Here is a 21,656-nt window from a genome sequence, read left to right on the forward strand (position 1 = left end):
GACGTGTGTACAGGACATGCAGGTCCAAATGTCCCGTTACACTCTCCTCGTATCAGACGTGTGTACAGGACATGCAGGTCCAAATGTCCCGTTACACTCTCCTCGTATCAGACGTGTGTACAGGACATGGAGGTCCAAATGTCCCGTTACACTCTCCTCGTATCAGACGTGTGTACAGGACATGCAGGTCCAAATGTCCCGTTACACTCTCCTCGTATCAGACGTGTGTACAGGACATGGAGGTCCAAATGTCCCGTTACACTCTCCTCGTATCAGACGTGTGTACAGGACATGGAGGTCCAAATGTCCCGTTACACTCTCCTCGTATCAGACGTGTGTACAGGACATGGAGGTCCAAATGTCCCGTTACACTCTCCTCGTATCAGACGTGTGTACAGGACATGGAGGTCCAAATGTCCCGTTACACTCTCCTCGTATCAGACGTGTGTACAGGACATGCAGGTCCAAATGTCCCGTTACACTCTCCTCGTATCAGACGTGTGTACAGGACATGCAGGTCCAAATGTCCCGTTACACTCTCCTCGTATCAGACGTGTGTACAGGACATGCAGGTCCAAATGTCCCGTTACACTCTCCTCGTATCAGACGTGTGTACAGGACATGCAGGTCCAAATGTCCCGTTACACTCTCCTCGTATCAGACGTGTGTACAGGACATGCAGGTCCAAATGTCCCGTTACACTCTCCTCGTATCAGACGTGTGTACAGGACATGGAGGTCCAAATGTCCCGTTACACTCTCCTCGTATCAGACGTGTGTACAGGACATGGAGGTCCAAATGTCCCGTTACACTCTCCTCGTATCAGACGTGTGTACAGGACATGCAGGTCCAAATGTCCCGTTACACTCTCCTCGTATCAGACGTGTGTACAGGACATGCAGGTCCAAATGTCCCGTTACACTCTCCTCGTATCAGACGTGTGTACAGGACATGCAGGTCCAAATGTCCCGTTACACTCTCCTCGTATCAGACGTGTGTACAGGACATGCAGGTCCAAATGTCCCGTTACACTCTCCTCGTATCAGACGTGTGTACAGGACATGCAGGTCCAAATGTCCCGTTACACTCTCCTCGTATCAGACATGTGTACAGGACATGCAGGTCCAAATGTCCCGTTACACTCTCCTCGTATCAGACGTGTGTACAGGACATGCAGGTCCAAATGTCCCGTTACACTCTCCTCGTATCAGACGTGTGTACAGGACATGCAGGTCCAAATGTCCCGTTACACTCTCCTCGTATCAGACGTGTGTACAGGACATGGAGGTCCAAATGTCCCGTTACACTCTCCTCGTATCAGACGTGTGTACAGGACATGGAGGTCCAAATGTCCCGTTACACTCTCCTCGTATCAGACGTGTGTACAGGACATGCAGGTCCAAATGTCCCGTTACACTCTCCTCGTATCAGACGTGTGTACAGGACATGCAGGTCCAAATGTCCCGTTACACTCTCCTCGTATCAGACGTGTGTACAGGACATGCAGGTCCAAATGTCCCGTTACACTCTCCTCGTATCAGACGTGTGTACAGGACATGCAGGTCCAAATGTCCCGTTACACTCTCCTCGTATCAGACGTGTGTACAGGACATGCAGGTCCAAATGTCCCGTTACACTCTCCTCGTATCAGACATGTGTACAGGACATGCAGGTCCAAATGTCCCGTTACACTCTCCTCGTATCAGACATGTGTACAGGACATGCAGGTCCAAATGTCCCGTTACACTCTCCTCGTATCAGACATGTGTACAGGACATCCAGGGGCACTGAGTTCTTCCAGATGACTTCCTGACAGTTTGTCGATGGTTCAGACAGATTAATGCTCAATAAGAAGGAATTCATTTTTAACGAATCGTGCCACACGGAGCTGTAATAACCGACTTCAAACTGCAAAAGGAGAAAGAATGTTTTTACATCCAATTCAAGTAAAGTCAGGCACTCCAGCTTTACGACAGGCAGGCTGAAGAAGAGTCCGAGAGCAGGACTAAATCAGGACAGAACAAGGACTAAACAAGGAATAAACAAAATATAAACAAGGAATAAACAAGGAATAAACAAGATATAAACCAGGAATAAACAAAGAATAAACAAGGACTAAACAAGTACTAAACAAGGAATAAACAAGTACTAAACAAGGAATAAACAAGGACTAAACAAAGAATAAACAAGGACTAAACAAGGACTAAACAAGGAATAAACAAGATATAAACAAGGAATAAACAAGGAATAAACAAGATATAAACCAGGAATAAACAAGGAATAAACAAGGACTAAACAAGGACTAACCAAGGAATAAACAAGGACGAAACAAGGACTAAACAAGGAATAAACAAGGACTAAACAAGGAATAAAAAAGGACTAAACAAGGACTAAACAAGGACTAAAAAAGGACTAAACAAGGACTAAACAAGGATTGACCAAAGAATAAACCAGGTTGTAGATGTTTCCAGGAGTAAACCAGGACTAAACTCAGGAAAAACTAAGAACTTAACCTGGACTAAACTATAGTTATATCTATATCAGCAATCAACAAGAAAGAGATTTTCTTAACACGCTTTGAAACATGTCAATACATGATCTTTTACACACAGTATTGTCTGACGGACATAGACCAAGCAGGCTGGCTGTGCGTTCAGGGAAAACGACTAAAACCCAACACAAAACGCCCTTTTTTTTGGCTAATTTCCATGACAACCGCAGACCAGAAACTCCACCTACTTTTCCTGAGTCACAATGTTTCCAACTTCCTCAAATCTTTACCCATTTTTCACACAAAACATGCCTTCCAAATTCAACTTCCAGATGCCATGCTTGGTCACGATTCCCACGTCGGATTATGCTACAGCCAAATTCGCCCCGCAAGTATCAGACCGATCAATTACGAGCGATTTGCATGCAAGGTGGTACGTTAAGGCAGCAGTGGTTATCGCCTCTAATGAAGCCGTAGAAAGGTTAGCTAATGCAAAACCCACGACGACTAATTAGCTCACGCCGAAACGCACGACGTCTATTTGCGAGGTTATTCTCCGGGGAAATAGAACGAGTTGTAAATTGTCCATATTGGCCTAATGCGCTTTCTACAGGAAGTTACTTTGCGGTGTAATTAATGGACTGGACTGCTGCGCTTTTCGCTCAATTAACGGTGCACGCTTGTTTATTTGGGCCGCGGACGTTGCTGTTTCAAAACCTATTCCTTACCTGGCCAACTGAGAACTGCTGTTTTTATAATTAGCGGCTGGGAAAGGCGCTGGGAGTGTAATCCGCAGCGGGTTTTTATATTCACAAGTTCATTTGCTTTGTTGTTAATGGCGCCGCGTTTGTCAGCGGTAATGAGACAAGTCTTTTGTGGGTTTTGTGTGAGACATTATTCTAGACGGAGACACTCGAAAATAAACACAAACAGCGGCGCACGTAGTGGTTTAAAGTCAAAGGTAGAATTCGCTGTGGTCCAAATGCAATGTTTTGGGTAAATTTCTCTGTAATTACTCAGGCTTTCCGCATTAAAGTGACGTCGTATGAAAGGGTTTTACAATTTTCGATGTAAAGTATATTCTGCTTTATCTGGTGTATTTACACCGGTTGTACATTCAAATGATAGTTTTACACCAATCCAGTAGGTATTTGTGGAGAGAAGTTTAAAAACATCTGTAGAAAAATGACAGGAAGTGACACCAGGGACACTCATTCCAGTCAAAGTTTATGCATAATTTACACACAAAAGAGCAGCTTCAGTGAGAGACTGATCCACCCTCGATGTGTGAAGGAAAGGTTCCGTAGGTCTTTCCTTCCTGCTGCTGTCAGACTTTATAACAAAAACTGTTAGTACTGAACACTCGCAATACTGACCTAACCATGTGCAATTCTGTCATATGTGCAATTGCTGGTGGAATTCATGTGCAATTCATGTGCAATTACTGTGAAATTCATGTGCAATCTATGTGCTGTCGTGACACATATTCATGTGCAATTACTGTCGTGATCACATGCAATGGTATTTATTTATTTATTTGTCTATGGGAGTTTTTATTTATTTATAGGAGATCTTCTACTGAAAGTGTTTTTCAGACTTCCTATAAGTGATCTGTTCTTCTGTATCTACCTCTGTATCTACCTGCGTTGCACCAATGAAATTTCCCCATGTGGGACAATAAAGGAATATCTTATCTTATCTTATCTTATTTTCCTAGTGTGATGTCATCAATTACAAACAGGAAGTGAAATTATGAACCAAAAAAATGTATGTGCTATTCTGAGGTTACATTTTTTAAAATTTTTGCAAGATTGAAACTAGATTTATCTTAACTGTATTTGAGTTAAATGAGTCGTCCGACCTGCAGGGGGCGCTTTAGACAATAATGAGAAGGTTCAACGAAACGTTCAAAACAAGTCACGCTCACGACATCTAAACTGAGGAACTAAACCTGCACTACACCAGGAACTAAACCTGCACTACACCAGGAACTAAACCAGCACTACACCAGGAACTAAACCTGCACTACACCAGGAACTAAACCTGCACTACACCAGGAACTAAACCAGCACTACACCAGGAACTAAACCTGTACTACACCAGGAACTAAACCTGCACTACACCAGGAACTAAACCTGCACTACACCAGGAACTAAACCTGCACTACACCAGGAACTAAACCTGCACTACACCAGGAACTAAACCTGCACTACACCAGGAACTAAACCTGCACTACACCAGGAACTAAACCTGCACTACACCAGGAACTTAACCTGCACTACACCAGGAACTAAACCTGCACTACACCAGGAACTAAACCTGCACTACACCAGGAACTAAACCAGAACAAGAACAGGATCAAACCAAGTCTACACCAGGAACTAAACCTGCGCTGGACCAGAACTAAACCTGCGCTGGACCAGAACTAAACCTGTACTACACCAGGAACTAAACCTGCACTACACCAGGAACTAAACCTGCACTACACCAGGAACTAAACCAGCACTACACCAGGAACCAAACCTGCACTACACCAGGAACTAAACCTGCACTACACCAGGAACTAAACCTGCACTACACCAGGAACTTAACCTGCACTACACCAGGAACTAAACCTGCACTACACCAGGAACTAAACCTGCACTACACCAGGAACTAAACCAGAACAAGAACAGGATCAAACCAAGTCTACACCAGGAACTAAACCTGCGCTGGACCAGAACTAAACCTGCGCTGGACCAGAACTAAACCAGGACTAGAACAGGATCAACCCAAGTCTACATTAGGAACTAAACCTGTGCTGGACCAGAACTAAACCTGCGCTGGACCAGAACTAAACCTGCACTGGACCAGAACTAAACCAGGACTAGAACAGAATCAAACCAAGTCTACACCAGGAACTAAACTGGGCTCTAATTAGGAACCAAAAACTGTAAACGCATCCAAAGTACTTTTCACTCCATCTGAAATATGGACATACAGCATTTAATTTAAAAACCCCACACTCTGTTCATGTTTTTAGCACAGTAAATATATCCATGTCTAACTGAAGTGATGAAGATTTAGTATGGATGTGTAATGGACTAAAAGCTTTTCAACTCCGATAGTAATACATAAGTCTTTACCAAAGATAGTGCACTTGTGTTCTAGTGTAAATATAGTATTATTGATTTGGCAGTGAAGTTCTGCAATGACCTCAAAACGTTTTTGTGACGCAAGATACTAACACTATATAGGAATCCGAATTTATTCTTGTAAATGAGTTAATACAAATGTTCCCCAATGTTGTAAAAGAAGCACAAAATAAGACCGCTGAGTAAAATAAAGAACTGTACTTGTCGTAAAACCCAGCTCTTACTTTCGAGCTGTAAACAGTGCTATATTGACGTGGTTCTCCTCAAGGTTTGTACTTTTCCCCACTGCTTTTTAAATGTTTTCCTTGCCGAGAAGCAGGGACAAAGGTCAGGGGATGTTCTGGGACAGTTCTCCATAAAGTCCATTTGCTTGTTTCCTGTGAATATTGGTTAATCTGCTCTGCGTTGGCTTTATTGACCATCGATTTGTGTTCTCACTTTCTCGAGAATGAGGGATCTGACCCCGACGTTCTGTTGGTTAAATGGACAGTTTTGTGAAGCCCGGCGAAGTGACTAATATTGTGATTTCTGGCTCGACATAAATGCGTTGATTCAATTAAGCTCCAGTTTCACTTCTCATAAAAACTCACATAAAAAAGTAACGCACGGACATATTATCAATGTGTCAAAGGGTTTGTGAGAGCTAAGAACTATCAAATAGATTAAAATACATACTTTATACTTCTGCTGTTGAAAAATCAAGTAATAAAGATTTAATGAGTACTAAGTAGCAGCATTTGTATTAGTTCCGGTAGGTTATAGTATATAGATCGTAGTAATAGTGATAGTCAATAGTAATAGTCTCTACTACACTCATAGATTTTTATTTCTCACTTTTATAAATAACATACTGAAGTCGCAGAACCTTTTGGAAACAGTAAAGAAAGATTGAGATGTTTTTGTTTTGTCGCCCCGTCGGCGTGTCCGGCTGATTACACCAGGGGCTCGGGGACGGCGCCTCTTCAATGACACCTGTCCCGTTTGCAGGACCTTGTGCTTAATTGAGCGCTCGGTGGCTAGTTAAGACGGCCCTGGTCAGATGTGCTGGGACTCGAGCGGAGCAGAGGTTAGACAGATGCGCGGAGCTTTTAATGACCGGTGTGTTTGTGTGTGTGTGTTTTAGCAGCACTGCCCCCTGTGGCCAAAGACGGAACAGTGAAGGAGACAGACTGGTACTTACTGTGGGAACTCTGGGTTGTAAAGGGTAGGCTGAAGGATGCCGGCAGGAAAAACTAGAACGGAAACAGAACAATACATTTAGAACATATACGTTTTATTGTAGCTATACAGTGTGTATTGTATTATAGGATAAAACAGGGCATAAATAAGGCAGATCACTCAGATATCAGAATAAGTAATGCCATCGGTTTATACATTTTTAAATTCCACTGTGCAAATATCTACCAAATGCATGTAAATGGAATCACTTTGGGCTCCGCAATACGTGTCGTTGCATTTCTTACAAGAGATAGGGTGACCGGACGCCCCCTTTACCCGGGACACTCCCAGTTTTGAGCCCCGTGTCCCATATCCCAGCAGATGTCTCCAAAACCACTGATTTGTCTCCGTTTTTGATCACTTTGAGACCCGCCAACAGTAAAGAGGGGGATATGTTGTTCTTTCTTTAGCCAAAAAAGAGAGACAATCTGGCTTTAGACTCACTTTCGCTGATGGAAGTCTCTCAGATTATAAGTCGAGCCAGGAAAGAGGTGTGAATGAGCGATGAATGGACCGAGTGCAAAAAGAAAAGGACCTTAAGTACCTGCGCTTTTTACAATTTAATTACTACACCCCATCCCAACCCGGGTGTGTCCCAGTGTCTCATTGAAAATCCGGTCACCCTAACCGTAGAGCATTATGGCGCCGACTCTCAAGACAAAAATACATCTGAATAACTGTGACACAGACTTCAGTCCCGTACACGCAGCTCCTTTGGCCATTTGCAACTTTAGACTTTAATTTTCCGGGGGCCAGTTTTATGGCTTTGGACTTTGTGGATTTGGCGCGGAGGCAGTGCCAATATCACTCGGAGAAATTAGCTCAAACTTTTACTAACTTTCTAATTTGGATTTACAGTGAGCTTCAGAATTGATTACACCGCGTTTGGGAAATCAGCTTCAGTAGTTATAACTGCATTTGGCAGGGCACAACTGAACAACGTCAGTAAAGGTGAACTTTTCATAGTTTCACTCTGTAATTAGTCTTTACTAAGGTTTGACGTTGTTGAAATGATTTGCGTTAAAAAATAAATAAATCAATATTGATGTACTTTTATTTATTGTTTAAATGAAAAAATATGCAATTCACAAAAAAATATTCACATTCACAAAAGTATTAGTGCGCTTGGAGATTTTAAAATGTATTCCTTGCAACAAGCTACAGGCAAAAGTCACAAGATTTCTTTATTTTTATTTTTTGAAGATCAGCGTTTGGAGGTGTCAGGGAATGAGACATACACCAATGCTATTCCTTAACACACAGAGAACACAATTCAACTTAGAATAGGAAACGACACAGAAACGTCAAGACTTTTGAGTAGCATGCATGAGAGAAACCGCGTCACTCAGGCTGTTGTAAGCAGCCCGGTGACCCTCCTGGTCTCACCACGTTTTTTCTCATGCAGGTTGGTTTTATTAGAGATTATGGAATAGGCGAGTCACATTTCTCATTGGTCAGCTTCACATCAAGGCACTTGTCTTTTACAACAGTCTGGTATTTTCCCTTAGAGATAAAGCCTTGGTGAATGTTTTACCCACTCTCCCCTGGGGTGTTACCCCCCCTCTCTAGGATAAACATTCTGTTGCTCCATCTTTACGATACCTTCACAAACAAATGCAGTCACACATGCTGTTTTTCTCTTTGACTAATGATGCAGATAGTATATCACTATTATGCAGATAAAATACATCACAGAAATATAATCATATATTTACATTTTATCACAGGAGGAAAATGTAAATATTACTTTGGCAAAGGTCTATGCTTTTTGAAGTCATTTTTTTTTCTTTTTATGTTGTAATTTAGATTTTTTTTAAGACTGAAACGCCTTGATCAGTGCCAGATGGTTTGATGTCTTTACTGTGAATCGTTTATAAAGCTAACAGATGTGCTATGCTACGTCTAAACGACACATACGGGACAGTTCTGAATAACACACACCTAAAACAGTGTCGCGGCGTGAAGACGTGCGGCGCGTGTGAAGCGAGGGGAGGTCAACAGATGTGACCTCTGGGCCGTGTCCGTGTTTGCCTCGCGCCGCTCTGTCTCTGCACTCGGGCTTTAGCTCATGAACACACCGTCGCTTTTTCACACAAACAGGTTTAATCCGGGATCAGACGGACAGGACGGAGCTAAACCAGGACCGAGCCAGGGGCGAGAGGGCTAAAAATGGGAACGCTTTTATGGCTCGTACGACCTCGAAGTTAAAGGTGCGCCATGTAACATTTCTTCTGTGTGTGTGTGTGTGTGGGGGGGGGGGGGGTCTGCTTCCTGCTCGTCTCCATGGAGATGGTATTTATTTGCCTGAGTGTCCTACAGTACGACATGACTTTTATATTTCATTGTGGGTGTTTATAGTGCTTAAAAAACACCCGGAAACGCAGACATTCTGCGAGAGTGGTCGCCTCTCCAGAGATCGGACCTGTAACATGACTTGTCCTGTCTCTATGGAGATAGATCAGGTAGTCATGATACTGTGGAACATCACGGACCAGGCAATAACATCTCCATGACGACAAGCATGTGGTGTATCCTCTGCCAGAAAAGTTCTAAAGTGCAGCTTTAAGTTAATTTGAGGAGAAAGGAATAGAGTCTAAAATTGTTGAACAAATAGACTAGAAGAATAGATTAAGATGATAATTAATAATAATAATAATAATAATAATTTAAGAACTAATGAAAGTATTTCAAATTGGACAAAAAATGGAAAACGCTGACACGTTAAACAGGAGACGCTAAAATCCAATGACACATGAGGCAATAGTTTTGAATAAATCACAAGGGACTTTTTTTTATCTCAGAAGATGTAGATTATTACTTTATCCAAATTATTAACCAAGCCTGAATGTTTGTTCAGCTTTGAGTGCAAACATCACGACCGGTTAGTTATGGCAGCAATTTACCAAAGAAGCTACAGTTACACATACTGTACATGTTTATATAGATGAATATGGACTTAATATATGGTACATTTAGAGAACACATCTCATTTGGAAGACAGGTTTGGTAACACAACTTCTTAATACAAAGCCACCTCATCCAGTGTCACACGATATTACCGCACTTAAATATACTATATTTAAGACGTAATCTATGTTATTGTATTTTAATTTGGGATTTAGTTGTTAAAAAAGACATTGCGTACCATTTTACTTCTATACCTTTCATAGCTTTCCTTCTTCTGTTCGGCTGCATGCTTGTTATCAAAATAATTTCCCCATGAAGACGAATAAAAGCAATTCTTATTCTGATATTGTTATTGCATTTATATTTATGCTTTGTTTTTGGTGGTCTTGTTAAGAGACCCAAGGGCGACAAGACAGATTTCCACATGTTAGAGCCTTGTATCTGGTGTCTATCCAGTGTACGGCGCTTGTCCCGGCCTTTGTTTTGGCCAGACAGCGACGCCTGTTTGATTAAATGTAAGACGGTGGAGCGTAAGGTGGAATGACAATGTTGTTTGTGCTCCCATCAGTATGTAACATGGAGATCCCGCACTCACCCATTTGGTTCTTGTTCGGGAGGTAGTAGGCATTAAGGGCCTGAGGAGGGAGAAGCCACCTGAGGAGAGAGTGAGACGGATGAGAATCCTAATACTGAATCGCAATCACAAATCACCCTCTATCACATCGCGCTCCCGAAACAGAACGTCGTGCACCAGATGCCAATGCGGATCCCAAACAAGCAGCGAGACTTCCACGCGGATAAATCACACTTTTAATCACGCTATTGTGCTGTTTCTTCAGCCAAAATAGAGCTGCAATTTGTTTCATTTGTATATGTTTAGACAATCGCTGTTGTTGACTCCTTTAGGAAATGGTCATATAGTAAAGTTGTCAATATTCAAGTATTGACGCAAAAAATGGACAAAATGTGACTTGCAAACAGCTTTAGAATGATCGTGAGCTTTATCAGAACTAGTGTAATGACTACAAAGTAATGAAAGTGCTTTTATTTTGTGTAAAATCCTCTATTAAAAAGAGCAATTTTCATTCATCATTGTGGTATTGAAATCGGTATCGAATATCAAGCGTATTCCTTAATATCAGAATTGAGCTTAGAATTTTAGTAACAGAACAAAATAATGATAATAAATGATAAAGTCTCGTCTTGGATAGTGCTTTTTCAGATGCTTAAAGTCGCTTCACGATTTATTAATTCACTCCGTGTAGCTAGAAATTCCTTCTTTGCGTTTTAAAATTCATAAACTTTCACCGTTTGAATCTCATTTCAATCCATCAGCCAAATCACCTTTGACAAAGCAACATTAACATTCTTTTAAAGTGCAAATGACAGGCTCACTTGTTTTTCCTGATTATATCTTTGTTTGAAGCAATAGTACTTGTGGTAAATATTTATCATCGTTTTACATCTGTCGAGAGCCGGTTTGTGAAGAAAAATTAACAAATACAAGTTGAAAATTGGCAGGGAAGAAGAGACGAGTTCTATAAGAAATTTAAAATTCACGGGTAATTCACACACAACTGACAGTTTCAACAGTAATCTGACAGAATACTGGCATCATTATTTGTCAAATCGTAATTATAGTGTAAATTAGAGGAGTTTTGATTGTTTACATTATGGTTTATAACTGGTTTACTTATGAATTTACTTATTGGTTGTGGAATTCACTGGTGCGCGGTCAGGGCAATCAAGGCAAGCAGTGGCTGACCAATTAAATCTAAAATTATTGTGTGTAACAACAACCAAAATATATTAAATACGCCCGTTTTCCCCACACTTCTGCTGTTGAAGATTGTCTGAAAGTGTGTCTTTTAGTGGCCCCTACAGGTTGCTGAGCAGTACTGCGGGAAGCTTGGTTCTTCTTCTCCCGCCCCTTTTCATTCTGTGGCCGTGTTCAGAGGCCCGTTCATGTTCATGTTCTCTACCTATGTCGTATTTGTCCATTATAAACCTCAGCAAAACTGTCAAACTGGGGACAAATCTGCAAAACGTTTAGTCAAATCTTAGATATCATTGTTTTCAGTACGTTTTAGTGAAATGTGTAGTCCAACCCGTCATATTTGCTCTGCAGGAAGTGAAAGACCTTTAATATGTGCCATTTAACAGTAATCCGTTTGCACTCAGACCGATTGATTGCTGTGGAAGGGTGAAGTCCCTGTTTTTGTGGAGCTCAGAGACGGATGGTTCCGTGAGGGCCGGAGTGAGATGGAGGACAGACAAGAGCTTAGAGACAGCACAACGGGCGCTTTATTTACCTCCACACCAGACAGAGTGAGTGATGAAAGTTTGGAGTTTGGTCATATCAGGTGAAAACACAACTTTGGAACAGCGTATAAGAAGAACCCTGTAGTTTATTGAGCTCAAAGACAGTTACCATGATTGTACTGAGTGTACTTTATCGATGCGAAAATGTGTTATGTTGTTGTAAAATGACAGGGGAAGATGCCCACATGAACCCAAGTACACAGAACTATAACTTTTTGCTGTGAAAGAAGAGAGCTGACTGCTGGGGATTTCTTTAATCATCCCTTAAAAGACACATACCAAGACGAATTGACTTTTTTGAGCTTTAAACCGACATTGCGCCCTCATAAAAACAAAATATCCTCTCCCCTCTGAACGTCAACAACACTGCCTGATCCGTGAAGTCCTTTTGTACCTATGACATGGCTCAGAGATCTTCTGTCCGGACTCGTTCTGAGCATTTCTAAGGTCAAATCACGATCATTACAACTGCGTGGTTCCACTAGCGTGTCGGAGGAAAGCAAGCGGTTCTCCATCTCACTTATGTAATTCCATCTGCTGCCAGTGGATGGAGCCAAAAGACAGTAGCGTGCCGGGACTTTTACGGTTGGGGAAACAGACTTGGGGAGTTCATCAATATTTAGCGGATAACATTTGTACACAATATATGGAGCTGCTCTCAAAGTACTGAGCTAAACTGCCATGCGTGATACGGACGCTGGATGGATTTACTCACTTCACCGCTCAATTTGTCACACAAACGCTCTTTATCTCACCAAATAGGGGCGTAACGATGACAGAATCGTGATGAGTCGACTCATAGGTCACGAATCGTTACTAAATGACTGTATTTCTATCTCTTTTGAACAGAGCCTTCGCTACGAACAAAGTATTATCTCTAAAAGGGACATAAAGAGGGCCACAGATCATGGTGCCGGCCCCGGGCAACATCCTGGATAAAGCGAATACTGCCAAGTAACAAAAACAACATCTCTGCTCCTTCTGAGAGTTCAAAGACTCAGCGCTTGACCGTCCAATGGGAGGAGCTGATGATGGGCACGTGTCACGAACATCGGGTTAAACAAACTCCACATATACAACCGCCGCTCCAGATTGGCGGATCGGGACCAGCCCTAGGCACACGTACATCTGAGTGCTCACAGTGTGTGGGCTGGTGATATAATTAATTCTGAACGGAGACGACTATCTTGTTGTGGAAGGCTCTCTGTGGTGTAATTGGGCCGTGCGGTGTGAATATGAGGAGCATGTCCCAGAGCCGTCCTCCGCAGTCTGCGTGTTACAGATAAGTGCATCTGATGGATTAGCCTCACTGCTCAAGAGTTACAGTAAATATGCACCAAAGCATGTGTTAGGCCTGTCCAACACGTTCTATTATCTACAGTCACACACACTTTGGGGGGATGTGGTAAAAAGCCAGTCAAATGTCCTCGAGATTACACACCTGTTTAATCTGTGTGTAAATGTTTTAAAATTGTGATACATTTAGTAAAGGCGGGAAAGCTTAATGTGCGTCGCTGTCAGAATTAACATGTACTTAAAGTGGGAATATTATGCATTCTCGTGGCGCTAAAAACCACACACGTGTTTCTAATGAGGGTCTCGGCCGTTGGAAAAAGAAATAAGCCCTGAATGCTACGCTAACAATTTAACCACAGAACGAGTCCGGTGATAGTTTATGGATTCTAAAACGGCGCAGGAGGAGTCTGGAATTTTACCTGCGGTGCAACAATTTGGAGAAAATTGAAGCGAAGGGATTTCTGAGTGCTCGGAGAAGAGGAGCTTGTAAACAGGACTAACAAAACAAGCAAGAAACAAAGTAAAAAATACAATGTCACGTGGTTTTCACACTGTCGTTTTCCTGTCTAATAAAGGCTACAAATATTAAAATAAAAAACCTCAAAAGAGTAAATTTGGACACACATTCACTTCAAACGATTGTGGATTCATCATCCGACACTCACATTGTTTTGTCGACTTCTTCGTGGATCTTCTTCACCGATAACTTGATGTTGAACCGGATGCTGTTCAGGATGTTCTTGAAGTAGGTTTTCTCGTTCACATCGAACTGCGGAAACATTGCGTTAGGATTAAATATACAAGACTGAGCCAGTAATCGCGCCAAATCCACGTCATTTTAGTCGCATAATCTAACATTAACCAGGATAAAAGTCAAAGAGGCAGCGGCACAAACGGTCAGAGCTGTTTACAGGGAAAAGACAGAACCAAAACTACAGTCGACACACCATTTTGTCATGACAATGTAGTTAAAAATTTTGAAATGAAACTTCTGTCAATTCCCTATCAATTAGTCGAACACATCTGGACGGAGCAGGATCTGTTTTTTTTAAGGCAGATGTGGAAAACTCCAACAGCAAACTCGGGACAATCAGAATTAAAACACATTCGCTTTACGCTCCTGTAAACGGTAAAACACAGCGATCGTTTTTGGCACACGTCAGAGTACAGTGCGCGTGTCCTAAATAGCGGTAATGAATTAGACCATGCGCTACCGCTAAAGGCGCGGCACAGTTCAGTTCTGGTACGGGCCCCCGGGCTGTTCCCGAGCGTCGACGCGTCCCACACTGACACAATGAGGCGACGGGTTCATTTACATTACTCTTCACCGTGATGGTTGGTTTGGTTGAGAGACGGGCTTCAAAATGTCAAGTTTTGTGCCAATATTGGGACAAGGATACAATTAAGAGCACCTCATCTCTCCAAAAATAGACGAAAACTGAAAAAAATGTACTTTTTTGCACAGACAAAACGGGGTAAATGTAAGAAATGCACGCTTTTAATATGAATGGCAAGTAAGTCAGCGATAACGGCAAACGCAATTCAACTCCCCAAGTCTCTAATCATTTTAATCTGATGCCCTGATGAAGAAGTTAAGTATTTTAGCGTAACTTCCTCTGCAATAAAGGACCTTTAATGTAACCGGCTGGAGGGCCCCAGGTGTGTAGTTTACCCAGTCTACTGCAGAAAGTAAAAGTACATAAAATACCTGTCACGGTCGACATTTTTCACGCTCAATATTTAGCGTGTGCATATTTTCTTTGGCTTTTTGTTTGGCCGCTATATTTTAATTTCGCTTTGAGGCTAAAACTTGCTATAACTTTAAACTTCACCATCGAAAAGTCAATTTTTATGATTTTAGACAAACATCAATATAAATGTGTATGGTTTATTTATAAAGCACACTTACTATGCAATAATACATATATACAAACAATTCAAATACACGTCAAGTTAATTGTGAATTGTGGTATATTTACTATATTTATTTTACCATCATTTTGTGGTATTCAGAAAACTGTTACTTTCCTGAAATCAAAGGAACCCATTGTGAGGCTTCGATCGGCGCAGTATTAATGAAGACACGGGGCTCTTGGGGTGAGTGCATGTGCTGTTTTCCATCAATATTCTACCACTACTACTGCTTAATCAGCTCTATCACTCTTTAACTCTTTTCTTAATTATTGATATTTGTCCAATTCTAGCTCAGTTTGTACAAAAACCTGCAGATGTTTTATCCAGCGCATCGTCTTTTTGCACAGTGTATTTTAGCTGGAGCTGAATCAATCACAGAGGATGCACTAGAATGGGAAACGGAAAAGAGAGGGATAGAGAGAGAGAGAGAGAGAGAGAACAAAGACTGAGGGAGATGGAGAGAAAGAGAGTAAGAAAGAGAGTAAGAATGAGAAGAGAGAATAAGAACAGAGAGCATGAGAAAGAGAGAACAAGAGGGAATAGGAGAGAGGAAGGGAGAGCGACAGAATGAGAGAGAGAGAGAGCGAGAGACAGAAAGAGAGAGAGAGAACACAAGGGAAGAGCGAGAGAGATGAGAAAGCGAAAGAGTGGGAGAAACAATGATAAAAACGAGTATGAGCGAGATAGAGGAAAGAGGAGACGAGGGGTGATAGAGAAAGAGGGAGACAAAGGGAAGAAGAGAGAGGGAGAGAGACAAAAGGAGGAAGAGAGAAGGTGAGAGACAGAGGGAGGAGGAAAGAGGGAGGAGGAAAGAGGGAGATAGAGAGAGGAATAAAGGGAGAAAAAAGAGTGAGGTTTAGAGAACGAGCGAGTATAATGAGGGGGAACCGAGAGAAGAAACGAGAATGAAAACGTTACAAAAAAAGAGCAAAGAGAGAATAAAACGGGAAAGGCAGATAAGGAGAGAGAGAGGCAGAGGAGATAAAAGAGTAAGAAAGAGAATGAGGGCGAGAGAAGCGCAGAGAGAGACAGAGTGTGTGTTTGTGTTTGTAGATTAAGATGTGCTGGAGGCTGCAGACCGGACAGAGGCCGGCGTCTGACTCACCCCATATTCTTGATCTATGAGTTCAGGCTTGAGCAGGAAGTCTGGGTATCCAGTCATCACCATCATGTGCTTCAACTGCAGAGAGAGAGAGAGGGAGAGAGGGAGAGGGGGGGAGGGGAGAGGGGGAGAGTGGGAGGGGGGAGGGGAGAGGGGGAGAGAGAGGGAGGGAGGGAGGGAGAGAGAGAGAGGGAGAGAGGGAGAGGGGGGGGGGGGGGAGGGGAGAGGGGGAGAGTGGGAGGGGGGAGGGGAGAGGGGGAGAGAGAGAGGGAGAGAGGGAGAGGGGGGGAGGGGAGAGGGGGAGAGTGGGAGGGGGGAGAGAGAGGGGGGGAGAGAGGGAGGGAGGGAGGGAGGGAGGGAGAGAGAGGGAGAGAGGGAGAGGGGGGGAGGGGAGAGGGGGAGAGTGGGAGGGGGGAGGGGAGAGAGGGGGGGAGGGGAGAGGGGGAGAGTGGGAGGGGGGAGGGGAGAGAGGGGGGGAGGGGAGAGGGGGAGAGAGAGGGAGGGAGAGGGGGAGAGAGGGAGAGGGGGGGAGGGAGGGAGGGAGAGAGGGAGGGGGGAGAGGGGGAGAGAGGGAGGGGGGAGGGGGAGAGAGGGAGGGGGGAGGGGAGAGAGGGGGGGAGGGGAGAGGGGGAGAGAGAGGGAGGGAGAGAGGGAGAGAGAGAGAGGGGGGAGGGGAGAGGGGGAGAGTGGGAGGGGGGAGGGGAGAGAGGGGGGGAGGGGAGAGGGGGAGAGAGAGGGAGGGAGAGGGGGAAAGAGAGAGGGAGGGAGAGAGGGAGAGGGGGGGAGGGGAGAGAGGGAGGGGGGAGGGGAGAGAGGGGGGAGGGAGAGAGAGAGGGAGAGGGGGGGAGGGGAGAGAGGGAGGGGGGAGGGGAGAGAGGGGGGGAGGGGAGAGGGGGAGAGAGAGGGGGGAGAGAGGGAGGGAGGGAGAGGGGGGAGGGAGAGAGGGAGGAGGGGAGAGGGGGAGAGAGGGAGGGAGGGAGAGAGAGAGGGAGAGGGGGGAGGGGAGAGGGGGAGAGAGGGAGGGAGAGGGAGAGAGGGAGGAGGGGAGGGGAGAGAGGGGGGGAGGGGAGAGGGGGAGAGAGAGGGAGGGAGAGGGGGAGAGAGGGAGGGAGGGAGAGGGGGGAGGGAGAGAGGGAGGAGGGGAGAGGGGGAGAGAGAGGGAGGGAGAGGGGGAGAGAGGGAGGGGGGAGGGGAGAGAGGGGGGGAGGGGAGAGGGGGAGAGAGAGGGGGGGAGGGAGGGAGAGGGAGAGAGGGAGAGGGAGAGGGGGGGAGGGGAGAGGGGGAGAGTGGGAGGGGGGAGGGGAGAGGGGGAGAGAGAGGGAGGGAGAGGGGGAGAGAGGGAGGGAGGGAGAGGGGGGGAGGGAGGGAGGGGGGAGGGGGAGAGAGGGAGGGGGGAGGGGAGAGAGGGGGAGGGAGAGAGGGAGAGAGAGAGAGGGGGGAGGGGAGAGGGGGAGAGTGGGAGGGGGGAGGGGAGAGAGGGGAGAGAGAGGGAGGGAGAGGGGGAGAGAGGGAGGGAGGGAGAGGGGGGGAGGGAGGGAGGGGGGAGGGGGAGAGAGGGAGGGGGGAGGGGAGAGAGGGGGAGGGAGAGAGGGAGAGAGAGAGAGGGGGGAGGGGAGAGGGGGAGAGTGGGAGGGGGGAGGGGAGAGAGGGGGGGAGGGGAGAGGGGGAGAGAGAGGGAGGGAGAGGGGGAGGGAGGGAGAGAGAGAGGGAGAGGGGGGGAAGGGAGAGAGGGAGGGAGAGGGGGAAAGAGGGAGGGAGGGAGAGGGGGGAGGGAGAGAGGGAGGAGGGGAGAGGGGGAGAGAGAGGGAGGGAGAGGGGGAGAGAGGGAGGGAGGGAGAGAGAGAGGGAGAGGGGGGGAGGGGAGAGAGGGAGGGGGGAGGGGAGAGAGGGAGGAGGGGAGAGGGGGAGAGAGGGAGGGAGAGGGAGGGAGGGAGAGAGGGAGGAGGGGAGGGCAGAGAGGGGGGGAGGGGAGAGGGGGAGAGAGAGGGAGGGAGAGGGGGAGAGAGGGAGGGAGGGAGAGGGGGGAGGGAGAGAGGGAGGAGGGGAGAGGGGGAGAGTGGGAGGGGGGAGGGGAGAGGGGGAGAGTGGGAGGGGGGAGGGGAGAGGGGGAGAGAGAGGGGGGTAGAGAGGGAGGGAGGGAGGGAGGGAGAGAGAGAGAGGGAGAGAGGGAGAGGGGGGGAGGGGAGAGGGGGAGAGTGGGAGGGGGGAGGGGAGAGGGGGAGAGAGAGGGAGAGAGAGAGAGGGAGAGAGGGAGAGGGGGGGAGGGGAGAGGGGGAGAGTGGGAGGGGGGAGGGGGGAGAGGGGGGGAGGGGAGAGGGGGAGAGAGAGGTGGAGAGAGGGAGGGAGGGAGAGGGGGGGAGGGAGGGAGGGAGAGAGGGAGGGGGGAGAGGGGGAGGGAGGGAGAGGGGGGGAGGGAGGGGGAGAGTGGGAGGGGGGAGGGGAGAGGGGGAGAGAGAGGGGGGGAGAGAGGGAGGGAGGGAGGGAGAGAGAGAGAGGGAGAGAGGGAGAGGGGGGGAGGGGAGAGGGGGAGAGTGGGAGGGGGGAGGGGAGAGGGGGAGAGAGAGGGGGGGAGAGAGGGAGGGAGGGAGGGAGGGAGAGAGAGGGAGAGAGGGAGAGGGGGGGAGGGGAGAGGGGGAGAGTGGGAGGGGGGAGGGGAGAGAGGGGGGGAGGGGAGAGGGGGAGAGAGAGGGAGGGAGAGGGGGAGAGAGGGAGAGGGGGGGAGGGAGGGAGGGAGAGAGGGAGGGGGGAGAGGGGGAGAGAGGGAGGGGGGAGGGGGAGAGAGGGAGGGGGAGGGGAGAGAGGGGGGGAGGGGAGAGGGGGAGAGAGAGGGAGGGAGAGAGGGAGAGAGAGAGAGGGGAGAGGGGAGAGGGGGAGAGTGGGAGGGGGGAGGGGAGAGAGGGGGGGAGGGGAGAGGGGGAGAGAGAAGGAGGGAGAGGGGGAAAGAGAGAGGGAGGGAGAGAGAGAGGGAGAGGGGGGGAGGGGAGAGAGGGAGGGGGGAGGGGAGAGAGGGGGGGAGGGAGAGAGAGAGGGAGAGGGGGGGAGGGGAGAGAGGGAGGGGGGAGGGGAGAGAGGGGGGGAGGGGAGAGGGGGAGAGAGAGGGGGGGAGAGAGGGAGGGAGGGAGAGGGGGGAGGGAGAGAGGGAGGAGGGGAGAGGGGGAGAGAGGGAGGGAGGGAGAGAGAGAGGGAGAGGGGGGAGGGGAGAGGGGGAGAGAGGGAGGGAGAGGGAGGGAGGGAGAGGGGGGGAGGGAGAGAGGGAGGAGGGGAGGGGAGAGAGGGGGGGAGGGGAGAGGGGGAGAGAGAGGGAGGGAGAGGGGGAGAGAGGGAGGGAGGGAGAGGGGGGAGGGAGAGAGGGAGGAGGGGAGAGGGGGAGAGAGAGGGAGGGAGAGGGGGAGAGAGGGAGGGGGGAGGGGAGAGAGGGGGGGAGGGGAGAGGGGGAGAGAGAGGGGGGGAGGGAGGGAGAGGGAGAGAGGGAGAGGGGGGGAGGGGAGAGGGGGAGAGTGGGAGGGGGAGGGGAGAGGGGGAGAGAGAGGGAGGGAGAGGGGGAGAGAGGGAGGGAGGGAGAGGGGGGGAGGGAGGGAGGGGGGAGGGGGAGAGAGGGAGGGGGGAGGGGAGAGAGGGGGAGAGAGAGGGAGGGAGAGAGGGAGAGAGAGAGAGGGGGGAGGGGAGAGGGGGAGAGTGGGAGGGGGGAGGGGGGGAGGGGAGAGGGGGAGAGGGAGGGAGAGGGGGAAAGAGGGAGGGAGGGAGAGGGGGGAGGGAGAGAGGGAGGAGGGGAGAGGGGGAGAGAGAGGGAGGGAGAGGGGGAGAGAGGGAGGGAGGGAGAGAGAGAGGGAGAGGGGGGGAGGGGAGAGAGGGAGGGGGGAGGGGAGAGAGGGAGGAGGGGAGAGGGGGAGAGAGGGAGGGAGAGGGAGGGAGGGAGAGAGGGAGGAGGGGAGGGGAGAGAGGGGGGGAGGGGAGAGGGGGAGAGAGAGGGAGGGAGAGGGGGAGAGAGGGAGGGAGGGAGAGGGGGAGGGAGAGAGGGAGGAGGGGAGAGGGGGAGAGAGAGGGAGGGAGAGGGGGAGAGAGGGAGGGAGGGAGAGAGAGAGGGAGAGGGGGGGAGGGGAGAGGGGGAGAGAGGGAGGGGGGAGGGGAGAGAGGGGGGGAGGGGAGAGGGGGGAGGGAGGGAGAGGGAGAGAGGGAGAGGGGGGGAGGGGAGAGGGGGAGAGTGGGAGGGGGGAGGGGAGAGAGGGGGGGGGAGGGGGAGGGAGAGGGGGGAGGGGAGAGGGGGAGGGAGAGAGGGAGAGGGGGAGAGTGGGAGGGAGGGAGAGAGGGAGAGAGAGAGAGGGGGGGGAGGGGAGAGGGGGAGAGTGGGAGGGGGGAGGGGAGAGAGGGGAGAGGGGGAGGGAGGGAGGGAGAGGGGGGGAGGGAGGGGGGGAGGGGAGAGAGGGGGGGAGAGGGGGAGAGAGAGGGAGGGAGAGGGGGAGGGAGGGAGAGAGGGAGGAGGGGAGGGGAGAGAGGGGGGGAGGGGAGAGGGAGGGGGAGAGAGAGAAAGAAAGACGTGAGCTTCATAAACAAGGACTGGACAAACACAGTACTTTCACCTTTATTCACCGTTTTCAAATACATCAACCCAACAGTACACGGTCTAAATACAACTAGGTTAATTACTAGACCTGGTTTATACTTCATTTAGCGTATTTTCCGGACTATAAGTCGCACCAGGAAAAAACGTATATATAAGTTGCACTTATATATGCACAAGTATATATGTATAAATATAAGTATAAGTCGCACCCCGGCCAAAACTATGAAATAAGGTGCAACTTATAGTCCGGAAAATACGGTACTTGCACTGTGTAACTTTTCTACCTTCCTGTCGCCATGGTGATGTTATTGCTCAACAGTACGGCATTAAACTCTGTAGTGCGCAGTCACTTTTATGCAGACGGGGGAGTGGTCTTCAATGTTTAGTCCATAGCATTTTCCATAAAGAAAAAGACAAACGTTTCAAATGCACAGGATGCACAGTCTCTCCTGAAACAGGCCGGACAGGTTCAGTATTTACTCATCTTACTGAGCTAAACGCACATGGATTAGGATTGTGCTGAATGCCTTACCTACAAAACACAAGATTTCTCTCTAAAAGATGTTTTTTCGTCCCTTGTTGAAACGTGGCGCTGCTGTTGCTCGACTCTGCACATGCTCAGTTAGACCACAATCTTCAAACGTCCCAGATCAGTGAGGTTTGAGGCTCTGCAGCGCATGCAGCGAGCAGCAAGTACACAAGTCTGCTCAG

General features: G+C 48.1%; 1 protein-coding gene across 2 annotated transcripts in view; it reads right to left on the bottom strand.

Annotated features, from left to right (window-relative positions):
- Positions 1-21,656, bottom strand: part of ecel1 (endothelin converting enzyme-like 1) — an 87,688-nt gene that overhangs the window by 10,593 nt on the left and 55,439 nt on the right. For both annotated transcript variants that reach the window (XM_072455725.1, XM_072455717.1), the window contains exons 11-14: positions 16,388-16,462; positions 14,034-14,137; positions 10,346-10,404; positions 6,806-6,857 (exon numbers count right to left, since the gene is read on the bottom strand). In XM_072455725.1, the coding sequence (XP_072311826.1) occupies positions 6,806-6,857; positions 10,346-10,404; positions 14,034-14,137; positions 16,388-16,462 (290 nt within the window). The remainder of the gene's footprint in view (positions 1-6,805; positions 6,858-10,345; positions 10,405-14,033; positions 14,138-16,387; positions 16,463-21,656) is intronic.

The sequence above is a fragment of the Eucyclogobius newberryi genome, unplaced genomic scaffold, assembly GCF_026437365.1.
Source record: "Eucyclogobius newberryi isolate DKJ021-1_F unplaced genomic scaffold, fEucNew1.0.hap1 SCAF_10, whole genome shotgun sequence".
NCBI classification, from domain to species: Eukaryota; Metazoa; Chordata; class Actinopteri; order Gobiiformes; family Gobiidae; genus Eucyclogobius; species Eucyclogobius newberryi.